General features: G+C 42.4%; 1 protein-coding gene across 2 annotated transcripts in view; it reads left to right on the top strand.

Annotated features, from left to right (window-relative positions):
* The first annotated feature begins 616 nt into the window (after positions 1-616).
* The window catches only part of GFM1 (G elongation factor mitochondrial 1), a 48485-nt gene continuing 24030 nt past the window's right edge, over positions 617-25071 (top strand). For both annotated transcript variants that reach the window (XM_005287004.3, XM_008165019.3), the window contains exons 1-13: positions 617-811; positions 3480-3632; positions 4276-4408; positions 6154-6358; positions 7189-7305; positions 9061-9211; positions 12620-12774; positions 16748-16832; positions 19941-20078; positions 21022-21123; positions 22787-22843; positions 23445-23582; positions 24982-25064. In XM_005287004.3, coding sequence (XP_005287061.2) covers positions 737-811; positions 3480-3632; positions 4276-4408; positions 6154-6358; positions 7189-7305; positions 9061-9211; positions 12620-12774; positions 16748-16832; positions 19941-20078; positions 21022-21123; positions 22787-22843; positions 23445-23582; positions 24982-25064 — 1592 coding nt within the window. In that variant the 5' untranslated portion in view covers positions 617-736. The remainder of the gene's footprint in view (positions 812-3479; positions 3633-4275; positions 4409-6153; positions 6359-7188; positions 7306-9060; positions 9212-12619; positions 12775-16747; positions 16833-19940; positions 20079-21021; positions 21124-22786; positions 22844-23444; positions 23583-24981; positions 25065-25071) is intronic.

Below are 25071 nucleotides of genomic sequence, written 5' to 3'. Positions count from 1 at the left end.
ACAACTCGCGTGATATTTGGTGTAGTTTTTAAGCTCCAGCTCCTGGAATCAAGTGATTACAGAAGAATCACAGCTTTCATTTTTAAAAATGTTAACTTTCTAACCTTCATGGTTGAGGAAAACGAAGCTTGAAAAAATGTGATTCGTGGGCACCCTAAGGCTCATAATCCAGGAGGCCAATACACAGAATCCAACCTTTATTATTATTATTATTGTATTAATACTAATAATTAATATATTTATTATTATTAAAAAATCTTGTGATTTTTAAGCCAGGTTTATCGAATGTTTGGGGTTGGCAATCCTGAGGACACCTTTCCTTATGCTGCCACTGGGCAATTCACCGCCCGTGCCTCAGTTTCCCTAGCTGTAAAAGGACGCCAGCGACACTGACCTCTTTGTAAAGCGCTGCGCACTCCATTGATGGCGCGTGCTAGGAGAGAGCGAGGCATTCATTAATTATGATGACTGCCCCCGCCAGTGGGAAGCGCCCCATGGAAGCCACACGAAGCGGAAGGGCCTGGCTCCCATCCACACAGACCCTCACCCCGGTGGCTCGAGCAGCGTCCTGTACTCGCCGAGCCCCTCCCCCTCCCGCCCTGCAGGTGGCGCTGCCAGGCGCCAAGTCCGTGGCCGGGCTGGTCCCCTCCGTGCCCCGGAAGTGTTACCGAGCCGGGCCGGAAGCGCGCGGGCAGCAGGACATTGACGGTCAGAGCCTGAGGGGGACCGGTGCGCCATGCTGCAGCTGCTCAGAGCCGGGCTGGTGCTGGGGCCCCGGCGGCGTCAGGGCTCGGCGCTGCTGTGGCAGCAGGTACTGGGCGAGGCGAGCAGCCTCGCTTGTTTCCGCGGGCCAAGCTGGCCCGGGGGCCGGAGTCCCTCTGCGTGGGAGAGTAGCCCCCGGCCCGGGGAGTGTCGGCAAAGGGCCAGTTCCTGCCCGGCCGCTCGGGGCTGTTGGCCGTTAGTGGCGTTAGGTGCTGTTGCCGTCGTGTCGGGGCGAGGGCTGTCCGGGCTGGGGTAGTAGGCAGGGCTTTGGAGCGGAGCTGGAGCGGAGCACAGCTCCAAAGGGAATACCACGCTCCCCCTGCCAGTAGGTATAAAGCCCGGACTCGCCTGCCTGACGTGTGTTTGGCAGGGTTCGTGATCTTTGGGGGGAAAGCCTGGGATGGGTGTCCCCCCCCCCCCCCCCAGGCATGGGATGGGCGATGGGCAGGGATTCGTGGAGTCTAGGGGAAGCATCACAGTTCTGGCAGACTTCCAGGCAGACCCCAGGCTCAGAGCAGAACTAAGGGGGTTTGAGTGTGTGTAAAGTGGAGCAACCCATCTCATATGCCACCCAAAAGATGTGCTGAACATCCTCCCCCCGCCCTGTCAAAACAGCAGGCGTCTGCAGAGTTCTATGCCCAACTCATAAAAGTTCATGGTCACTTAGGGTATGGGTACACTGCATTGTGAACCCAGGTCTGTGGGACTTACGCTTGTGGGGTTTCCAAGTCCACGATTTAGCATTCACACTGTACTGTAAACCTGGGTTTATAATTACAAGATTGGGGTTTTACAGCTGTGCAAAAGCATCCATACTCAGGTCTGCAGTTTGAGATGTGTCCACATTGCAAAATGACAGGGCCTGGACCTGAATCACAGTGGGGCTCTGGCTCTGACTCAACCCCCGCCCAGTAGAGACCTAGGACTCCGGTCCTGAGTGATCACTGACTTGAGTTAGACTGATGTGTCTGGATGGAAGGGGGGTTAGGACTCAAACCTGAGTCAAAGCCAAGCTTTAAATTGCAACGTAGACAAACCTTAAACCTGTGGGACTCTTGGCAAGAGTATGGGATTAATCTTTGCATCTTGACCAAATTACATCCTAGTTTAGTCAGTGGCCCTTTGTGGCTCTCAAGTGCTAGAACAATCCTGCAGTGGTTGGGTTGCAAACACCACAGGATAATGTTTAAATCCAAACAAAGAATAAAAGCTTTTGTTGGAAATAAAAATGCCCTTAATATATATATTTAAGTCTTTGTTCACAAAACTTAAATTTATGTCTGAAGTGATCTGAAAGTGTCCCTGTAGACCTTGCATACACCCTTGTGAGGCAGATAAATGTTATCTCAGTTTTACAGACATCAAAGTATGACATGACTGATTTAAAGGCCATGCAGACTCAATGATGGAGCTGGAAACAGAATTAAAGAATTTTGGCTTTTATACCTCAGCTCTAATCACCAGACAAAGCTTCCTAACATTGCCTTGATAATTGCATTCTACCAACTCAGTACCCCCCCAGTCTCACTTGGATACAGTATGTTGCTGCTGCTTTTCTACTATAACACAATGTTAGAATATAATGCTTAACATCCTCCCCCCCCCCCCCCGCTTTAGTTGAGGGCTCTAAACTAAGGAACAGATCCCGTCTTCCTGCAGTTGTGGTTCGTATTTCTTAGGGCTCTGTAAGTTCTGTTAATTGTATTCCTAGCCCCCTCTTGTTACTGACCTGCCTCTGCACAGAACTGCTCTATGCTTACTCACCTTCGCCCTGATCTGCCCTCCCTATGGGTTTTGCTTCTCACCTGCAGGTTACTGGCATGGGACTTCATCTGCACAGAGATTACTTTTTTTATTTAAGCCTCTTACCATTATTGTAATAGTGATGCCAATAATGGTGGGAGCACTTCCATGGACACATTGTCATTGACTAGAAATTAAGAGGAGATGAATGGAAAAAAGGAAACTAAGTGGAGGGCAATATCTTACAGCATGGAAAGTAAGACTAAGGAAAGTAGTAGGTAGACCTAGAGAACAGAGTGTGGAATGAAGGGATAGAAAAGAAGGGAGACAGGGTGAGTCTATAAGGGTCCAAGTCCTCAGTTTCACACACACAACACTTTTAGGGATGAACTCACCAATAAATGGCTATCTTGTCTGCTCACTTTCAGATGTTCCTGATCTCTCCTGTCACCTTGCGGCCTACTGTCTCTCTGATGCTCCCGTTAGGCATAAAGGCATAGGCTTTCATACATTGTCCAAAAACCTCTTAAATCCACACTATGGCCCTCCTCACAACAGGAGAACTAGGAGGCTGCTTGAGTGAATTAATAGCTGGTAAATGTAGGGAAAAATAAGACTGCTACTTCACACATTGTCTTTGAATGTGTGCAGCATCTTCCCTGGTATCCCAGAAAGCAAGAGGGTGCAGGGAGCAAGTTTCTCTGAAACCTCATTGCAGCATCTCTCTCTGCTTGCCCGAGGGAGTGGCAGGCTAAGTGCAGGGTTGATTGGGCCTTAAGTTGGAGGCTGTCTGCTGCCCTAGTTGGGTGGAGGTTCTGGAATATGCTTAAGGCTGCTCAGATTAATTGATTTATTTCCAGAGAAAAGAATCACTTTATTGGTCTCAAGTTACCTTCCTTGAGGCATGCTTATGGTGAGCCATTGTTCTGACATGGACAAAAGGGGCTGAACTGCCTTCTGCTCTTGTTTTTCAGTTTATCTTGAACGGCTGCAGACAGTGTTCTTCAGGAATCATTCCCAATGAGAAGATTCGCAATATTGGAATCTCTGCTCACATTGACTCTGGGAAAACGACATTAACAGAACGAGTCCTTTTTTACACTGGGAGGATAGCACAGATGCATGAGGTTTGTCTCTGAATTACTGGTATGACACTCATTTTGGTGGCGTGGGGATTTTGAACGTTATATGCAATGATTCAGCTATTGAGTTGTCTAGAATTGTTGAACAACAAAGAGTACTGAATGGAATGAGAAGGTTGTGCTTAAAGGCCCATTGATCCTGTTTGAAATACAAGCCAAGTGGGGAATCCTAGAGACAGCTTTCTCATGTTGCTCTTTGACTCCTCCCTTAAGTCACACACATTTGCTGTCACATACACGCCCCAGCAACCCCTTCCTCCCAAACAAAAAACCCCAACAAACCCACCACCAACGTAAATGGAAAACTTCTCCATGCAGTCAAAGGTGAACGTGACAAACTGGAATAGAAAGCATAAAGAATGTGCTCACTGGCTCCAGATATGTTGGTTTATTAAATTCACAGTGAAATAGAAATAGTTTGCAGTGGCTTTTTGACCACCAGGTCTTCTTCAGGAATGATATGCAAAGGAAAGAGCAAAGGTAGTTAGATTTGTAGACTTGTGCCACTAACTCAGCTGAATTTTGTTGCCTGTGTGAAAGATGCTTAGTCAGTGCTTATTCAGGCAAAATTCTCATTGAAACCATTGGGAGATTTTCTTGCAGTAAATGCTTTGCTTTTTGCCTTTAGGTAAAAGGTAAAGATGGAGTTGGGGCTGTCATGGATTCTATGGAGCTGGAACGACAGCGCGGTATCACAATTCAGTCTGCAGCAACATATACCATGTGGAAGAACATCAACATCAACATCATAGATACACCAGGTAATGTGAACTCTGAGAACTTTGTAAGTGCTACCCTAACCAAAATATCTTGTGTCCAAAGAAGACATTGATTCTCCCCCACCACAGTTTCCAATCTGATAACAGTAATCTAGCTAAAAGCAACAGAGAGTCCTGTGTTGCTTTTTACAGATCCAGACTAACACGGCTACCCCTCTGATATTTGAGTAATCTAGCTATTTATCTGAGCTGATCACACAAAGTGTTGCACTGAACAGAGACTTCCATGTATGTGTTTCTGTCTGTTTGCCAGTGTGGAAATCAACAGAGCAGAGGAAATTTAGTGTGTAATTGTTTTGGGAATCATTAGTTGCCTCACCAACTGTGGAATGCAGGTTTGTCCACAGTCTTTTTGCATCTTGTTTCAGTGTAGTTTGTAAGCTCCTCAGGCCAAGGCACAGACTTCTTTTGGTCTATAAATGCACATTAATGGCACCATCAAAACAGTGCATAATAATAAAGGCGGAAAGGTATTACAGCTCTGTTCCCAGCAGCCTTTTCCAAAAAGTATTTGACACTTTTGCATGTTTCTACTGTACTTGGGGGTAACCATGGAAAACTCACTGCTCTATTGGAGTCTTGTTTGAGGGTTGAGTATGACAAACATACAGACTTAGATTCTTTTTATGACAGTCATCTCTTGTAGAATGTGGTTGAGAACATTAGAGCAACTGGACCAAATGTTTATCTCAATCCCAGTTGAAATGGCTTAAGATACAGAGCACTTCGTCTCCAAGGCCCCCTTCTTGGCAGGAGCCTCCATGCAGGGGTCTCCCACGTGAAGCTCATTGGAATTAGGGGCTTTTGGTATAGACTGAAAATGCTTAATGTCTTTACCATTCTTCAGTGTCCTGTGAAATGCACTTGTGGTTCCTGGTAGACAACTGTGATGGTTTTAAACTATGTGGACAATTAGCTTCTTTGTTGGCAGTATTAAAAGAGAGACCAAGGCTGAATAGCAGTGGGCAAAAAATTGTTACTTTTAACATTGATCCCTCCAGAACAGATATGAACCACATTTCTGGGACAGAGAGGATGACTGTTGGTACCTAAGCAGTATCTGGTAAATAGGCAAGGTACAATGTCCTCACCTATGCTTCTAATAACACCTTGAATTGCTGAAACTGGAAGCATAGTAAATATCAGATCTGTGTTTCACTTTTTACTGCAGTTTATATCTTGTACTTCTGTCACCATAGTCTATGAAAAATAAACTCGTATTATATTTGTATTAATATAGCACCTAGGAGCCCTAGTCTTGGACTAGGACCCCATTGTGCTAGGTGCTGTACACAGAACAAAAAGACAACCTCTGCCCCAACAGCTTACAATCTAAGTGTTGGGCAAGAGACAGCAGATACAGAGGGAGATGGGGAGCACAAGAAAACAGTGAGACAATATTAGTAATCATGATCAGCAGTGGTATCAGTGATTGTTTCATTTTTGTTTATACAGTAGTCTGTTTCAAATCAGTTTCCATTTCTGGCTTTTTTGCACTAGTATAATGTTGTAGTGTTTGAGTTGTAGTCACTGTATGGGGATTTCTATCTGATAAAATCAAAACGCTGTCCAGTGGAATTCCTTTTTGGACAAAATTTGACTTGACAGTGTCCCTTTCAGTATAGCTAAAGACTTATTTGTGTGGATACAGAAGAGACAACAACCCAATTGAGTGTAATTCCCTGCTGCAGCTTAAAACATCACAGAAAATTGTTTTTCTCATTCAGGGCATGTGGACTTCACAATTGAAGTGGAACGAGCTTTAAGAGTTCTTGATGGAGCTGTCCTGGTGCTCTGTGCTGTTGGAGGAGTCCAGTGCCAAACAATGACCGTGAACAGACAAATGAAGCGTTACAATGTCCCATGTTTAACATTCATCAACAAACTGGACAGAATGGGCTCAAATCCAACCAGAGCTGTGCAACAATTGAGGTAACTAATGTATTTAGCTTGTTTGCAGTGCAGTTCCAAACTGTTTGTGATGTTTCTTGATGTTCAGAGTAGATGTTAATGAGCCTGTTTAGCTTGTGTGTTCTGAGAACAATGCATAGCTTCAGGTTACATCATATGGTTGCAAGGTAACAGAAACAACTCTTCTTTAACGTCACCATAAGGTGGTACCAAAATAACTCTCCCATTGATAAAATAGCTGTCAATGTCAGCCTAGGTTATGCAACTTTCATTTACCAAAAAGAAGCCAGTTTCATGGCTACTGAATTGGGTCTGTGCCTCATTTGGACTCATTATGATAATGGAGATGTTTATGGAGTCATTTATAAAGATTTAATAAGAAGATTACCTCTGCACTAGGATAATAATAGTGCTGCAGTGTGTTGTTCCAGTATCCCATGGAGAAGGAGTAGGGACCTAAAGGTGGGGCAGGCGGTTTTCTTTAGCCTTGTATCTCATCTTTTCCCCCCATCCTCTTCCATCCTCTAAGTGTGTGCAGAGATTCCATTCGTAATAGAAGAACAAGCTGGCTCCAAAGTACTAACGCACTTGAGGGAGAAGTAACCCCCAGGATTAAAATTATTATTGAAAACAAACTAACATGGGTGAAAGCAAACCTTGATGTTCTGCCAGCATTTCAATTTCACTGGGGCTCTCATGCTATGACATGAGCCAGTGAGGCTTTTCATTTGAGTGAGGGAAGGCTAGGTTATTGGTCCCGGGGACACTATTGAAGACCCAGGTAAGACAGATGAGTTAAAATGCTCCCTTGTCTTGTACTGAGAACTAATTTATATTTTTAAACTTTTCAGATCCAAGTTAAATCACAATGCAGCCTTTATCCAGATTCCCATTGGCCTGGAGGGAAAGTTCAGGGGGCTTATTGATCTCCTTGAGCAAAGGGCCATATATTTCGATGGTGACTTTGGGTAAGTGGTTGAAGGCATTTATTATTTGCTGAGACTACTCCCTGTTTGCTGAATGCTGAAACTGAGAAGAAAATTGTTCAAGTTGCCAAAAAAAAAGACGTTAAAAAAAAATTCTCTCTTGGTAGTGAGAGGGGTAGTTAGTGGCTTGCCTGGGAGGTCCATGTTTGGTTGCCCAGATTTGTTAGCTGCATCCCTTTGATGGCCACCTGAATGTGGCTGAGAAGGTAAAACAGCACTGTTGTTTACTAAGGATATACGGAATGCAATTCGATTGAGGATCCCAAATCTTTGCAATCTCTGCGGTTGTGGGCAAGGTGGGAAGACAACACAGTATTAAATCACATATATGGCAGAAATCTGGAGCAAGATTTTTATTCTTGTGGCCATTGGTTAAGCTTGTTGAGTGAAATCCTGTCTCTATTCAACACAGCGGCAAGACTCCCATTGACTTCAGTGCATCTGGATTTCACCCATTATCTCTCATGAGGGTAATAGGCAAGGATCCCATTCCTCACTTCATGTTGGCTGTGAATAAAATATCCATCCATCCATAACTTAATAGGGGATGAGGCCCCTAACTTTGTATCTTTATTCAAAACCTGTTGAGATGCCAGTAGGGCCAGTTTAGGGTGCAGTTGTAGCTGCCGGAAACTTGGTGCAGCATGTATCAAAGGGGTCTGACATTACAGTTGTCCAGAGGACAACAATTCCGTTTTGTGGGAAGTTTTGAAAATAATTTTTGTTCCCCATTGGAAACAAAACAAGACCTTTCAAATGTTTTCACAAAAACAGAAGTTGGTTGAAATGTCAGTTTTCAGACCAAAACCGTAACTTTTTGATTTGGGAAGAAGAGTGTGTGTGTGTCTGTAGCCGAGTGGTTAGGATAGCCTACTGGCCTAGGTTGTGGGGCACCATGCTCTGCCTGATTCAGAATAGAGCTTTTCATCCCAGACCACTCTGCATCAGGCAGAGCAATGATTTGAACCACATCCCAGGCAAGTGCCCTAACCACCAGGCTAGAGAGCATGGCAGAGTCTCTCTCAACCTTCCCAGTGAGAACTTTGTCAAAACCAATATGTCTCTACGAAATGTTTTGGCTTTGACGAAACAGGATATTTTCACAAAATTTCGTTTAGTCGAAAATGTTGGGATTAGCTCTAGTCAGGTTGCATCTAACCTAAAGAGTAGGAGATCTCCTGCTCTAAAACAAGGTCCAGTAGTGCCCGTTTGGTATGTGAGTCATGGGCCTGGTCCACACTAACCCCCCACTTCGGACTAAGGTACGCAAATTCAGCTACGTTAATAACGTAGCTGAATTCGAAGTACCTTAGTCCGAACTTACCGCGGGTCCAGACGCGGCAGGGAGGCTCCCCCATCGATGCCGCGTACTCCTCTCGCTGAGCTGGAGTACCCGCGTCGACGGCGAGCACTTCCGGGATCGATCCCAGAACATCGATTGCCTGCCGCCGGACCCGGAGGTAAGTGTAGACATACCCTTGGTGGTAAGGTGGAATTGAGGCTGATGCACAGATTGTTCCACTGCACTGCAAAGCCCTAACGTGAACTGTTGAAGTTCCTCTGTGCTGTGGTGTTGGAGATGCAACATTGATAGACCTCAGTAACATTATTACGCACCTAGATGCTGAGACTGTTGAACTGACTCAAAATTTCATGACCACTGTGGTGCCCACATGGATGAAAGCTCAACTCACATGGCTGTCCACAAAACTGATCATGTTGTCTATGCCTTTGTAGTGAGACCATTAGATACGATGAAATCCCAGCTGAATTTAGAGTAGAGGCTACAGAAAGACGACAGGAACTGATTGAATGTGTTGCTAACTCAGATGAACAACTGGGGGAGCTGTTTCTGGAAGAGAAGATCCCTACAGTTACTGATTTAAAGGTAAATGATGATTCTTGTGGAACATGTATTATTTATTAGCGGTGAGATTTTTCAAAGCCTCCTAAGGGATTCAGGTGCCTAAATACCATTACAATTGTTCTTTATATTACCCAAAGTGTGCCACAGTGCTACATATTGGAGGGCCACCATTACCCTTTAAAGTGTGCCTTTACCTAGAGGCACCACCTCCCTTTGGTGAGAGGCACGTTCGCTCCCTACATCAGTTCAGATGGCTAACAAGGCTGCCAGATGTGTTGGTAGGTTTTGTAATGTGGGCAGAGAACTGTACTGATACCGCCAAAAGGTCGTGGGGTCTGGAGTGGATTTGAACTTTTATGTGCCCTTCATAACTCTGATAGTCTCCTCTATAAGTATTTCCACACTTCACACTAAGTCCAGGTCTGTGGGACTCAGGCTTGTGGAGTCAGTGTTTCCAAGCCAGTGCTTGAGTGTCCACACTGCATTGTAAACCTGGACCCAGATGTCTCAGCTGTGCTAACGTGACCATACTGCACTACACAAAATTTGTGACTCAGGTCTCTTGATGTGACCTGCTTCCACACTGCATAATGACAGGACTTGGACCTGAGTTACAGCAGGACTCCCGCTCTGACCCACCTTCTAGCAGGTTCCTAGGACCTAGGTCCTGAGTGCTTGCTGTCAAACTGATTTGTGTGTGGACAGAAAGGAGGTCTGGGCTCAAACGTGAGTCAGACCCTAGGTTTAGTGTTCAGCAAAAACATATTCTCTATGCCCTTCTGAATCCTTGAGCCATCTATTTAGTCACCCAGGTTCTGTAAGCATTAGTCTATCACTGTTGATGGCCCTACTGATATTGAGACACAGAGATTATGACTTGCTCAAAGTCACACAGCGATCTAGTAGCAGTGCTGAGAATATATACATACCCCTGAGAGAATTCTGCACCAAAAAATTAAATATACTTGACCAAAAAAAATTACAAATTCTGTGCACAATATTTTAAAATTCTTTAATTGTCAAAATAACACAAACACAATAACAATATAGTCACACCATTTTCAATCATTTTGGTAATTTATTTCAAAATACTTGTCAGCAAATAATTGAAAATGGTGTGATTATACTGTTGTTTGTGAGTTATTTTGACAATTAAAATGTGCAGAACTTTGCAGAGTTTAATTTTTTTTGGTGCAGAATTCCCTCAAGAGTACCAGGGTTCCAGGTTTGAATGTATTTTCGCTATCTCAGGAAAGTGGCCAAATCCATGCCGATAAGTGGGCACCATTTCAATTAATTGAACCCAGTTAGGCTAGGCTGAATTTAACTCAGACTTGATCATGGAAATCATAACTTTAAAACATAGCTTTAGATTTAAAAGTGCCTTTGTCAGCATCTCTTTACTCTGATAACAAGGGAGTCGATGTGTGATTGCCATTTTGTAATTGTTTCCTGTTCTATTCATGTTCTTATACTGCAATCATCATCATAGGAAGCAGCCCCCTGTACCTGCTATTAATGGTGTATTATGGAGGTACAATAGTCACTCAAAGTTAGGGATGCATTGAGGGTTCTATTGTAAACTTTATTTGGATGATCTGGGCCCCTAACTTTTGATTCGAGTAAGTGATTTGTTTGATCCTTTTATGTATGTAATGCAGATTAGGATTGAAAGAATATTGATTTTCGCTCCATGGAGTTTTAATCATGAATTTGCTGTCCAGCATGTGCTCTGGCTTCAGGAGCACTCAGAAAGCTTATACCTCAAGATGCTCTTAAACATGTGTCATGATGGCAAAAGGCCTGATTTTTTGGAGGTGCTGAGCAACTGTTGCTCCCAACGACTTTAGTGGGAATTCTGGGTGCTCTGCACATTTGAAAATCTGGTCCACTGTGCTTTATTTGATGAGATGTAAAGGCAAGAAAAACTAACTGGCCCACTCATAAAGCACCCCCTCTGCTGCGTGACTAAGACAGTCCTTAATAGTAGCCTTAGAGAACTGCAAAGCTCTTCTAGCCAGAGGAGGGAATGTTGCAGTAATCTGTGCACTCTGTGTTCCTGTTGTGATTTGCTGTAAGAGAGGAGTGATTTTAAGAGTTTGTTGTTGGTAGCACCCAGTGGGATGTCTGAGAAGGCAGTCTGTTACAAAAGTAAATTTGTCTATTCAGAGTGGCCTTGCTCTTATCCCCTCTCCTGAAAGCAAATTAATTAGTTATTTAATAGCTGTGACAGAGCAAAGGCGGGTTTACTTATACTAATTTTTTTCAGTGGCAGGCAATCAAGTTCTTGTTTAAAATATTTTTTCTTTGAAAACATGTTGGCTATCAATCCTGAAGGTCACAGTTTTAGTGGATGATGTTCATTAAGGATTAAGTGCTTAAACAAATACCTGGTTCTCTGCTACCAAAACATTATTTGCAAGAAATTGTCTGATGTGCCCCAGCTCCTCAATGGAATGAAAATGATTTTCACAAACAAAGAAATAAAATTACTTCTGTATCTCTAAAAAATTATTGTTGATGAGAATTGAATGGAGCCATACATTTCCAATGTCTCACTAGGCTGGCAAAATAGGAGTAATAGGCATAAACATAATTAAATAGGTTTCTAAAACACACACGCTCGATGACTAGTTAAGCAGAAAAGATGACAATGGAATCTCATTTTTGTGCATGAATTTTGGTATATCTTCAAATATTAAAGAAAAAAAGAACAAAGCATCCAGCAAGATTTTTTTTTCTTCCAATTCAAGATCTGCAAGTTTTTTTCCAGTATCTGCCTTATGAACCATCTTGCTATTTCAAAATATTCTTTCAATCAAGAGAGCTTAAAAATAAAAGCAAGGTGGATGGTTAAGAGTTTGTGCTAATGGAAAAGACAAGTAAAATTATTTAATGTAGGCACCAACAATCCTTTCTTGCAAGTAGTTTGAGTTTTAGGATATTTTATAAAAGTCCTGATTACATGGAGGAGCCATGTGTATCTGTAATGCCTCATGCTTAGGCCTGACCTCAGTGCAATTGATTCCAGCCCTTCATTTAAGAGATCTTGAACCTCAAGCCTAAACTTCAGGTCTAAATTTTCAAAATGGAGCCCAAAATGGCCTTCAGTGGTGGTGCTCCTGGGTTACACTTAAATTCAAAAAGTGATTTTGGGCGTAAAAAGGTTGGAGACCACAGTGCTACATACATCATTAATGCTATAACAATGCTTCCAGTCCAACCCTGTCCCTTTATGAATGATTATCATTTTTTGTTCTTGTTAACCATTTGTTTGGCACCTTGTAAGGCATAAGTAAAGACACAATACCTGCCCAGCAAAGCTGACCATCTGAACTGCTACAGTGTTAAAGACGACTACTTTTGGTTCTATGTATATAATATTGGAGTTGCTACAAAATTAGAAGTAATTCATAAATGTTTTCCTAGCTTGCAATCAGAAGAGCAACACTGAAAAAGTCCTTTACGCCTGTACTTGTGGGAAGTGCTTTGAAGAACAAAGGAGTGCAACCCCTGCTGGATGCTGTCTTAGACTATCTTCCAAATCCATCTGAAGTCCAGAACTATGCTATTCTCAACCAGGAGTGAGTGCCAGAGGGAAGAGGGTGGGGAGGACAGATTTATTTTATGGGTGTACAAAGTGTTTATAGAATCAGGATTTCAAGCAGGTTCAAAAAAAAACAGAGCAGGAAATTTTAACAAAATGCATGAATAATACAATTCGTTAGTCACTTTAAAGAAAAAACATGTATAGTAGTGTGGTGTAGTAGGCTTGTATGATCATTAAAAGGTGATAAATCCCTCCATCAATGGGGCATTCTTTTCACTTGTAGTATAACGTTGTTTTACTTCCTCTTAAATATTAAAACTGACATATTTAGTGATCTGGTCAGGTCTTTTTTGATATTAACATCTTAGGTTGTATCTAGACTAGGACATAGGCCATGTTTAAAGATGTCAGGGCATGATTTTAAAAGTGTTTGTTCTCTCTTACTATAGATATGCCCTCATAGTTTAAAAACAAACAACAAAAACCCCATCCAAATCTTCAATGCTAACATATATCCTTTTGTGTATAAATGGTGGTTTGAGTAATCTCCTGTACATGTGTGCATATTTTCAGACATCTCTTCATGTAGAAATAAATCTTAGAAGGATGATTGAGTTTCTCTTGCTGTATTTGAGTTGCTCAGATAATGCAGTGATAGGTACAATGTAAAACCTTCATACTTAGAAATTATACTAGTAAATGTCGTTTACCACCCCCCCCCCACCCGAGCACCAGTATTTTTCAGTTGACTCCTCACCCCTACTTAACCCCCTGCCCTATCATGACCATCCTTCTGTGTTAGAAAGGTTAGATAAAGTTTCTTATGTGACCCATCAGTGTTACTTCTGAGCTGGTGTGAGCAGTTGCTACTGAGGGTTCTCTCTGCCCTTCTAGCATCCAGGTTGGAATGTTTTCTTTATAATACTTCCATTCCACAATTGCAAGACCAAACCCAGAGGGTTTGAGGTTAGAGCCCCCGAATTGAATAATAGCATATGGTGCAACAGCCAAGCTAACCCATTCTTGTCCCCTTATTGGTACTGATAAGTTGAATTTTTGACTTGCCAGCTGTAGTTGAGGTTCTCATGTGCTTTCCCTCTCTGTTCTGTTCTCATGAATACTCCCTATGTTGACATTTACAAGTATGCATCTCTGCTGCATGTGCAGGAAGAGCGTGACTTGTTGAGAGGACACTTGGCCACAAAGGCCATGTCCACACTGCAAAAAAACACCCGCAGCAGTGAGTCTTAGAGCCAAGGTCTTGTATTCGTGCTACTGTACTAAAAACAGCTGTATAGATGTTCCCACTCGAGGTGGAGCTCAGGCCCTGAAATACACAACTCACCCACCCAATCCTATCAGAGCCTGAGTGGGAGCATCTACATGGCTATTTCTATCACCGTAGTTTTCAGAGCCGTATTAGTCTGTATCCGCAAAAAGAACAGGAGTACTTGTGGCACCTTAGAGACTAACAAATTTATTAGAGCATAAGCTTTCGTGGGCTACAGCCCACTTCTTCAGATGCATATAGAGTGGAATAAATATTGAGGAGATATATATACACACATACAGAGAGCATAAACAGGTGGGAGTTGTCTTATCAACTCTGAGAGGCCAATTAAGTAAGAGGAAAAAAAAGTTTTGAAGTGATAATCAAGCTAGCCCAGTACAGACAGTTTGATAAGAAGTGTGAGAATACTTACAAGGGGAGATAGATTCAATGTTTGTAATGGCTCAGCCATTCCTAGTCCTTATTCAATCCTGAGTTGATTGTGTCTAGTTTGCATATCAATTCCAGCTCAGCAGTCTCTTGTTGGAGTCTGTTTTTGATATTTTTCTGTTGTAAGATAGCCACCCACAGGTCTGACATTGAATGACCAGACAGGTTAAAGTGTTCTCCCACTGGCTTTTGAGTATTATGATTCCTGATGTCAGATTTGTGTCCATTAATTCTTTTGCGTAGAGACTGTCCGGTTTGGCCAATGTACATGGCAGAGGGGCATTGCTGGCACATGATGGCATATATCACATTGGTAGATGTGCAGGTGAACGAGCCCCTGATGGTATGGCTGATGTGATTAGGTCCTATGATGATGTCACTTGAATAGATATGTGAACAGAGTTGGCATCGGGCTTTGTTACAAGGATAGGTTCCTGGATCAGTGGTTTTGTTCAGTGATGTGTGGTTGCTGGTGAGTATTTGCTTTAGGTTGGGGGGTTGTCTGTAAGCGAGGACAGGTCTGTCTCCCAAGATCTGTGAGAGTAAAGGATCATCTTTCAGGATAGGTTGTAGATCTCTGATGATGTGCTGGAGAGGTTTTAGTTGGGGGCTGAAGGTGACAGCTAGTGGTGTTCTGTTATTTTCTTTGTTGGGCCTGTCTTGTAGGAGGTGACTTCTGGGTACTCGTCTGGCTCTGTCAATCTGTTTTTTCACTTCAGCAGGTGGATATTGTAGTTTTAAGAATGCTTGATAGAGATCTTTAGGTGCTTGTCTCTATCTGAGGGATTGGAGCAAATGCGGTTATATCTTAGAGCTTGGCTGTGGACAATGGATCGTGTGGTGTGTCCTGGCTGGAAGCTGGAGGCATGTAGGTAAGTGTAGCGGTCAGTAGGTTTCCGGTATAGGGTAGTATTTATGTGACCATCGCTTATTGGCACAGTAGTGTCCAGGAAATGGACCCCTTGTGTGGATTGATCTAGGCTGAGGTTGATGGTGGGATGGAAATTATTGAAATCATGGTGAAATTCCTCAAGGGCTTCTTTTCCATGGGTCCAGATGATGAAGATGTCATCAATGTAGCGCAAGTAGAGTAGGGGCGTTAGGGGACGAGAGCTAAGGAAGCGTTGTTCTAAGTCAGCCATAAAAATGTTGGCATATTGTGGGGCCATGCAGGTACCCATAGCAGTGCCGCTGACTTGAAGGTATATATTGTCCCCAAATGTGAAATAGTTGTGGGTGAGGACAAAGCACCGTATTGCGAGCCTGGCTTGTAGACCCGGGCTCTGAGACTCTCTGCCACATTTGCTTTTGTTTTTTTCCAGCGTAAAGAGAAATGTTCTGCACTGTCTTTCTTACTATAGAAAATTAGGTCAGTTTAACTACATCAGTCGGAGTGTGAAAAATCCACTCTTCTGAGTGGTGTAGTGAAGCTGACATAAGTCCCCATGTAGACTGCATGAGGTCAATGGAAGAATTCTTCCATCAACCTAGCTACTGCCTCTCAGGGAGGTGGGTTACCTACGCCGATGGGAGAGTCCCTCCCATTGGTGTAGGAAGTGTCTATACTAAAGCGCTAGTGTGGCGCAGCTGTAGCATTTTAAGTGTAGACAAACCTTAGGTCTTCTTTCTTTAACCAATCTTCAAAATACCTGGAAGAAGCAGCAGTGTTATCTCCATCCTACACATGAGGAGACTAGAACTTGGGAGGTTAAGCCAGTTTTACCCAAGATCACAAAGGGAGTCACTGTTAGAGTTTGGATTTGTACTTGAGACTTTCTGGCTGCCAATTCTGTGCCTGATGCACACCTCTCTCTAATTATACTTGCTTTGAGGATCGGGGTGAAATCCTGGCCCTTTTGAAGTCAACGGGTTTTGCCATTGACTTCAAGGGGGCCAGGATTTCACTCTTGGAATTCTGTCCCTAGTGCTTTAAATATGGCATCTTCCATGAAGAATGAAATATGTGTAATAAAGCGTTGTGCTAGCCACTTCTTCCAGTGGAATTTTAGTGAGATGATGTGAACACTGGTGATAAATATGTCAGTGCTGTGGACCTCTACTTCAGTGATGGCTGTAGTTTGTCTGAAGTTGTCTCTAGAGGGCCTGGGCCTGCAAGGTGCACAGATCCTACTAGGAGGTGCTGAGCAGCACTTTGCAACTCCCAAACAAATTCAATGGGAGTGTAGGGCACTCCAGCACCTAGCAGGATTGAGCACACAGTCAGGAGAAGCTGCCATGTATTGTCTCGTCACTTAAACCCTCTCCCCCCCCCCTCTTTTTTTTAAAGGGATTCTGAGGATAAAACCAAACTTCTGCTGAACTCAGTCAGAGATGACTCTGCGCCTTTTGTAGGTCTGGCTTTCAAACTGGAGGTGGGTTATTAATGTTTTTTTCTTTGAGAGGAATTTCTAGTTCAGCAAGAACAATTGAGGCACAGGGCATTTCCTGGGAGAACTGATGGATTAAGTAAGGTTTATCTGCACTGGGCCATTAATGGCAGCTTGTCATTAACCCCTGGGAAATGTCTTACACAGGGATGGTTATTGGTTTTGTAAATGAAACATACTAGAGTTTTGTTTAAAAGCTTTCTGGTAAATGTCTATTTGTGCATGAGACGCATTTGTTACTTCATTATTATGTTCATGACATGGCTGAGCTAAGGATTTCTAACAGATGGGTTTCCATACATTAGCCAATCCTTGCTTCAATTGTTTCTGAGTTTTTCATTTATCTTTTTCTTGCTGCCAACATCTGATTCCAGCTGATTGACTTAGAGTGTTGAATACAACTTCTGTTAATCACCTTAGACATATACTGTACCCACATTCATTATTTGTGACCTGGTTAGAGAACAGAGCAAACGGAACCAAAGGGATCTGCCATAATTTATATAGCTCAAATCTCTCAAAAGGGGCAGAGGGATAAGAATTCTTCCATTCTGTATGAGGTAGATGTTTAATGCTGTTTCTAATGATTACAGTATGTGGCACCCTGCGTAAGGCACCACATGTATTCCGGTTGGCTAGCAAAAGAATTTGACTCTAACATTCAGTATGCACTGAATTCTGGAGACTGATTTTTAAACCAGCTTTTTATTTCATGAGCATAGCTTTGATCTCAAGATGAATTGCCAGGAAAAAGCATTAACAGATGGATGTAGGATGGAGTGAGGTGGTGCAGATATAATTCATCTTGCCTCAGAATCGGGGTGGTGTATGGACTAGATCAGAGGTGAGCAAACTACGGCTCGTAGGTACATCCGGCCCGTGGGACCGTCCTGCCAGGCCCTTGAGTTCCCGGCTGGGGAGGCTCGCCCTAAGCCCCCTCCCTGCTGTTCACCCTCCCCCGCAGCCTCATCGGGACGTGCCGCCAGCGCAGAAGGGGGCTGCACCGCAGGGGAAGGGGAGAGCAGGAAGGGAGGCTCACCTGCAGCCTCAGGGAATTAGGTGGGCAGTGCGGGTGTCTTGAGCGTGGCGAACGTGGGCAGAGGACTCAGGAGGAGCGCAGCCGCACAGCCGGCCAGAGAGAAGCGGCGCTTTGAAGGGGAAACCGCTGCTTCTCTCTGGCTGCGCGGCTGCCCCTGCTCCTCCTGAGTCCTCCGCCCATGTTCGCAGGACCGCATTCTGAGAGGGGCTTTGGGGGGTGGTGGATGGGGGGGGGTCCAGAATGGCTGTCAGGAGGTGGGTGTGTGGATAGGGGGCGGGGCAGTCAGGGAGCATGGGGGGTTGGATAGGGGGTAGGGTTCCAAGGGGGGGGGGTTAGGGGCAGGGGACCCCAGGAGGGAGTGGTCAGGGGACAAGGAGTGGGGGGGTTGGATGGGTCGGGGATCCTGAGGGGGGCAGTCAGGGGGCAGGAAGTGGGACGGGGTGGATAGGGTTAGGGTTTGGGGAGGCACAGCATTCCCTACCCGGCCCTCCATACAGTTTTGGAACCCCGATGTGGCCCTCAGGCCAAAAAGTTTGCCCACCCCTGGACTAGATGATCTCTTGAGGTCCTCAGCCCTAAATGTCTGTGATTTTAATTGTGGGTGAAAACATGGATGGCCTCTAACGTATACTACTGTACCTTTCCAGAGTTGGTAGATCTTATGAGATAGAAGGCAAAAAATAAGAGACACATGATCAGGAGGTAGGAATAAAATGACAATGAAGCTGATACACTAGGAGGAGAATAGCAAGGACATTGGTTGTTTCTTAGGACAGGCCAAGGGGGTGGTGATGTCCTCTCATTTAGTCCAGTTAGAATATGTCTGGAAAAAGGGATAGTGGTGTATTGGTAAATGGCAGGTCCTGGTACATGGTGATGACCATGAAGAGGATGCTGACAATAGCCCACGTGGTGATGCTGCTGCCCATTGAGTTAAGTTTTTCCACAGAAAATTGTCCAAAACAATTGTTAATTGTTCCAGATAGCTCATTTATGGACATCGCTTCTTAAGGTGATTCTCGTTTATTGCTGTGAAAATTTGTAGCTTCAACAGAAGGCTTGAAAACCCATAGTCAGTTTTTAGTCCAGACAAACTCATTTAGCCCATATCTTTGACTCCATTCTGTGCTGTCTTTCAGCTCCATTTTTATACCCGTGTTTGTGACCTTCCTTGCCCCTTTCTTCCATTTTGGCTCAGAAAGACGTCTTATAATCTTAAAAATAGCTGTGTTGTAGGGTAGGGTAAGCAGTTATCCTAGCTCCCATAGGCCCATAGAGCTGCCGAGCTCTGGTCTCAGTGCGCCTTTGATGTCTGTGCCTGTTGCCGCAGACTGATAAGTAAATCTTTAAATGGAGATCTAGTTAATAATGACTGTTTTCTAATAATTTCTTTATTTTCATAAAAGTTTTACATTCTGCTGTGTCTGAATGATTCTAAACATGGGTGAATTTGGAAATTTTAAAATGGTTTCATTCCTGATACACATCACATTTTTTCAAAAGGATTTGATTTTTCCGTCTTTTCTGGGTTGAAAGATGTTACCTTCCTTCTCTGTGGTTGGAACTGTAGCTGAAAAGTTTAGCTTTCCTTTGATTGATCACAAATATTTTCAGAGGGAAATGTTATATTCCTGTGCAAATCTGGAAAAGGGGGTGGGTTTGTGCATATATGAGAGGGAAAATAAGGCTTAAAATGAAAATGTGATTGCATCTTTAATTATAGAGTAGTGACAGAGACCTCTGTCATATGAGACATTACCATCTGGATTGCTAGGATGCTGTGGCATACATTTTAGCAGGCAAGCTTTTGGACTGGTGAGTTGGGGAGGTAGGAAACTCATCAGGAGATGCCAAATTCTACCCCAGAGTTGAGAGAAGGTTTGACTGTTTTAGAAATGTAGATGAAATTATTTTTGATGTATAGTTTCAAACTAATAAACCCAAATTAATGGTCCTTTAGCAATAGCCAGAGCAGAGTGCATATAGAATAGCTGTGCTGTTGACTCTCGTGGTGGTTCTAACCTTTATCTCCATTTTTTTAATGCCATTTGCAGGCTGGCCGTTTTGGGCAGCTAACGTACATTCGAGTTTATCAGGGGATGTTGAAGAAAAGTGACTACATTTACAACACCAGGACAGGGAAAAAGGTGCGAGTGCCGAGACTGGTTCGCATGCATGCAGACTCGATGGAGGTAAGTGTAGGAACTAGAAATAGAGGAAAACTTTTGGATGCTGTTATCTGTCCTTGAAGCTTTTGAAAAGTTGAGGTGCTTGTTCAGCATCTCAAAATAAAGCAACATAGGGCAAAATTCTGCTCTCATTTGACCCATGTTACCCTATTTCCTTTAATAGATTTCCAAAGGTGGAACTGGAAATTAAAATATGCTCCATTGTATGGTTTTCCCCATTGAGTTGGAGGATTCTCCACATATGTCTGTTCTCCGCCCCTGACGCCTTACAACATGGCTCTTGGCCTTCTGGCTGAAGAAGGCTAGATGTCACTTTCTCCTTTTCAACTTCCTTACTCATGTCTATTTTTCCAAGGCTATTTCCTTGCTCCCCCAATGAAATAGCTCTGCTGTGAGGTTTTTACTATAATTCTCAAACTAAAAACTACCTCCCAAAATGCTACAAAAACTACCCCATCCAGAAAACATGTAACTGTGGAAAGCAAGTAGGTTTGCTTCTAGAATTCTTGCAATCTAAATACTATGGGCAAGTCAAGACTGCGTGAAAGTTAGCAAGTGACATGCTTAGCACCCTTCCTCTTGGGCTAACTAATATTGAAACTGAGTCCCTTTATGAATTAGCACTGAAGATCTTCGTGTCAAGTTTGTATCCAGCTGTTTACAGCACATTTTTATCAAAGCTGATGTAGTTGGGGATTGGTCCTGCTCTGAGCAGGGGTTGGACTAGATGACCTCCTGAGGTCCCTTCCAACCCTGATAGTCTATGATTCTATGAAAGCTGGAATGTTAAAGTAGGTAGTCTCTTAAGCCCCTTTTGCAAATCCCAGCCCTTTTTATCATAGTTCTTTCCACTTGAAACCAGATGTAGCTCTGTGTGTATATTAGATATGCTTTGCCATTTCCTTTCAATACCATGTACATACCTAACCTGACTTTGTCTTCTTAGGATGTAGATGAAGTTTATGCAGGAGACATATGTGCATTGTTTGGAATTGATTGTGCTAGTGGGGATACATTCGCTGATAAAACCAGTACTGACATTTCCATGGTAAGTACAACTTTTTTCATGGACCTGATCCATTACACCTTGGGACTTTATCAGGTTTTTATTCTTTCAGTTCTTAAGCTACTTTTTCTTAATTTAAATGCTCTGTTTATTCAGACAAAGGATATCCAACTGAAAATAACTTTTAGAAACATTTCTGATGCCAGTTTAGATTCTTTAAAAATGATACAAACGTAAAATTGTGGTATATATGTAGGCATATATATAAGATATTACACACACACACACACAGTACCAAATTTCAGCTCTCAGGGGAGGTATAATGTCAGTTGGGTATAATAGGTAAAATGTTTTTTGTGTGTATCAATATAAATAGAAAATTTGGAGTTAAAAACATGGAAGCCAAACCATTTAACTAACTAGAAGAGCCACAGTCCAGAAAAAAGATAATTTCACATTCAAGCAACAGTATTAGAAATATTTTTCTTATAATTACTGTATGTATTGGAATATAGTTTTGTCATGGTCTTGAGAGGAACTAACAGAATTTAGTAGGAAAATTGGGAAGGAGGTATAGTGCTTTAAAAATATGTGATAAGGCAAAGCGCTTTAAAGAGACAGAGCTGTAAAACTAATGCAGATATGTTGGTGGTTTGTCATGTACAATATATAAAATCATTTATCATCACTCCCATAACTGCATTGGTCGCTGGGGCACCATCATTGATGAGCAATCAACCATTAAATCATTAGCTTAACATTTTAAAACCTTTTTGATATACATAAAAGAATTGTAACTAGTCAGTTTCCTTTACTGTGTTTGAAATGATGTTAGATCAGAAGGATTCTTGGTTCTAATACATGTCCACTTGTGGCAATGTTTATCCAGTTTTATAATTCCATAAAAAACAAATCCTCCCCGTTACCCGAAATATAAACCTGTACAAATATCACTCACTCATGCTTGCAAAAATAATTGAATACATTGTATATATGAATGTGTCATGCTCACCTCATCCCACTGTCCTTCAGCAGTTATTGCATAAGGTTTGAGCTTGGCAAATGGGTAAGTTCTTATCCCTTTCCTTCCACCTTAGTACTCTTCCTTCCTTCCTTAGGAGGGTTGGTGATGATCAGGGTAGTATTCTAGTATAGATTTAGATCTCTTTAATGCACACCTTTCATTCCCAATGCCGTAAAACACAAGCCCAAACTACACACAATAGAGGGTGGGTCAAGGACAAAGTGACAAGCTTAAATCAGAATTTTCCTGGCTTTGTGATTGTAAGAACATAACATTATTTTAATTGAACTTTTACCTAGAGATATAATTATCCGTTTAAAAAGTTAAACGTTTAAGTGATTAAAATTGTCGTTTAATCAGTTAAATGATTAAAGGGAGGGGAGCTAGGTTGGCTGGGGTTGGCGGGCCAGTGCGGGGCTGCTCTGGCTGGCGGGGCTGGGGGTTAACGGTTAGGGTCAGTTAACTGGAAGACTAATGCTTACCAGTTTACCGTTTGGTATTTTGCATCCCTACTTTTACTATGTGAGATGTAAATCTGAACAAGACCATGTTATAAAAATAGTCACCTTTGTTTGGAACCCCTGGTCTCTGAGAGCAAAGCTTAAGTTTTCTGCTATGATCGCATTGCCAGCTTTACTGAAACTTGTTTATTTGGCAACTGTTCCTTTTTAACTACTGCAGGAATCTATTCATGTCCCTGAACCTGTCATTTCAGTAGCCATGAAGCCTTCCAACAAGGTAAGAGCCTGTCAATCAAATTTATAGCCAATAATACAAAACTTTCAGTCTGAGTTCCCTCCCCTATCATTCTACTCTTGTCATTTTACAGTTTGAGGGAAACCCTCTGTATTTGTCTATGCTGTGAAAATGAGTGGTGTCTTAAAACATGTTAGCTGATGCATTTATCAGCATGCTACTCATATTGTTTAATGTGAATTAAAATGTGTTAGCTGGCCCTGATTAACTTTAGGGATTTATCTACATTAAGAAAAGTCTATCCGCTAAATCAAGATAAAAGGTGTTAACCTGCACGATCACTAAGGAAAAGATTGGGGTTAGCTAACGCTGACCTAATCATGACCTCTTTTCCTACTCTAGGGGTGTTCTTGCTTTGTGGTAAGGCACATGCAGGCACACTTACAAGTTTGGAGAATGAACTTGATTATAAGCTTATGGATCTGTTGGGAGGCAAATCCATGTACCTCTTATTGGGAGGGAACAGTGCTAACTAGCTAGGATGAATTTTTCAGACCTTTCCATCATCTGCTGTTCATAGGATGTTGAATAAAGTGGTTAATTTATTTTGCATGTGTATAACTTTTTTTTTTTTTTTTTTAAGAATGACCTAGATAAATTTTCAAAAGGCCTGAACCGGTTTACAAGAGAAGATCCTACCTTTAGAGTCCACTTTGACAATGAGAGCAAAGAGACAATCGTTTCTGGAATGGGAGAACTGCACTTGGAAATCTATGCTCAGGTGATTATAAAAACTGAATTTGAGACCTATGCAGTCGAGTCTTGGCTGGGGAAAGTATTGCTCTTTACTTTGTGCCCTAGGATATTGTGTAGTATTGCTGTGCGCTTTAAAAACATCTGCCACAATCTTTCTTGTAGGTGGGCTAAGTGATCACAAAATACAGGCCCTGATTCTGCAGTTGTGAATCACTATGCTTGTGTGGTGCCAATGGGTAGAGTTTGGGTGGAAAGCTGTTTTGAGATTTCAAAGATTTCCCACTGCACATTGGGATGAAACTGATCTTTTGACATGTGTTGCCAAAAAAAAAAGTCAGCAGCCAATAGCCTGGTAGTTGGGGCGGTCACCTGGGATGACTTGGACATAAATCCAAGTTCATGGTGTGAATTAGGCAGAGCAGAGATTTGAACGAAGGTCTTCCACGTTCTGGGTCTGAGTCCCAGTCACACCCATCCTGGATTTGAGAAACCTTGATGAAAGTATCGTCAAAACTGACCTTTTCCTGTGAAAACATCCATTTTGATGAATCGGTAATTTCCAATGAAAAACCATTTAATCGAAAAATTCCTGACAAGCTGTACTACCACTGCTCTGCAAAAGTGCAAATTCCACTTGTTTAGATCCAATGGAGAGTTGGGGCCATAGTTCATAATGGATTTTTGGATCTCCAGAATGAAAAGCACTAAAATATTAATGTAAATAATTATTGGCTGCTTAAGGTGGTGGTTTAATAAATATCTAGATATAGATATTTGTACATCGTAGTCATCTTTCCTGGGCATTAATAGTTTTAGTTGAAGGCTTTCTATCATCTTAAAAATCAGACTTTGGTCTGAAATTTTTTTACCTATTAGTACAAACACCACCTAAGATTACTATAATTAAAATGTCAGAAGAGCACTTTCTTCCCTGTTTGCTCATTTTGTACATTTGACAGCCTTTTGTTTACAGTGAATGTCACCATAGTCAGTTTCCCCTGTTTAGCAACCCAAAGGAGAAAAAGCTCTAAAAATTATAAAGGAAAATGGGTTGTAAAACTAATTGGCAGGGAGATCTGGAGTCTGTATGAGGTTATTCCCTTAAAACTAATTTTGACTTTATAAAATTTATGGTATTTCAAGATGAAAGTGTTCCTTTAACAATTTTATATAACACTAAATGGAGCTGGCATTTTATAGAACATAGAAAATCTTGTACATCTTAAATCTGAATAAGAATGTTGATGTTACCTGTATTGTGGAACACTTCCAGTTCAGAAGTTTCTGCTCCTAAACAGGGATTATATCAGAATGACAGTGACACGCAGTTTTTTGGGGGGTTTTTTCAAACTACTTCAGTGACTGTGATCAAAGACATTGTCACTGACAGGAACAGTCCTGGATTTTTTCTGCTTTCTCCGCAGCGAATGGAAAGAGAATATGCTTGTCTTTGTACCATGGGAAAGCCTAAAGTTGCCTTTAGAGAGAGCATAACAAAACCTGTACTGTAAGTA

Source organism: Chrysemys picta, chromosome 9 (genome assembly GCF_011386835.1).
Source record: "Chrysemys picta bellii isolate R12L10 chromosome 9, ASM1138683v2, whole genome shotgun sequence".
In the NCBI taxonomy this organism is placed as follows: Eukaryota; Metazoa; Chordata; order Testudines; family Emydidae; genus Chrysemys; species Chrysemys picta.
This window is presented reverse-complemented; position numbering and strand designations above follow the sequence as displayed.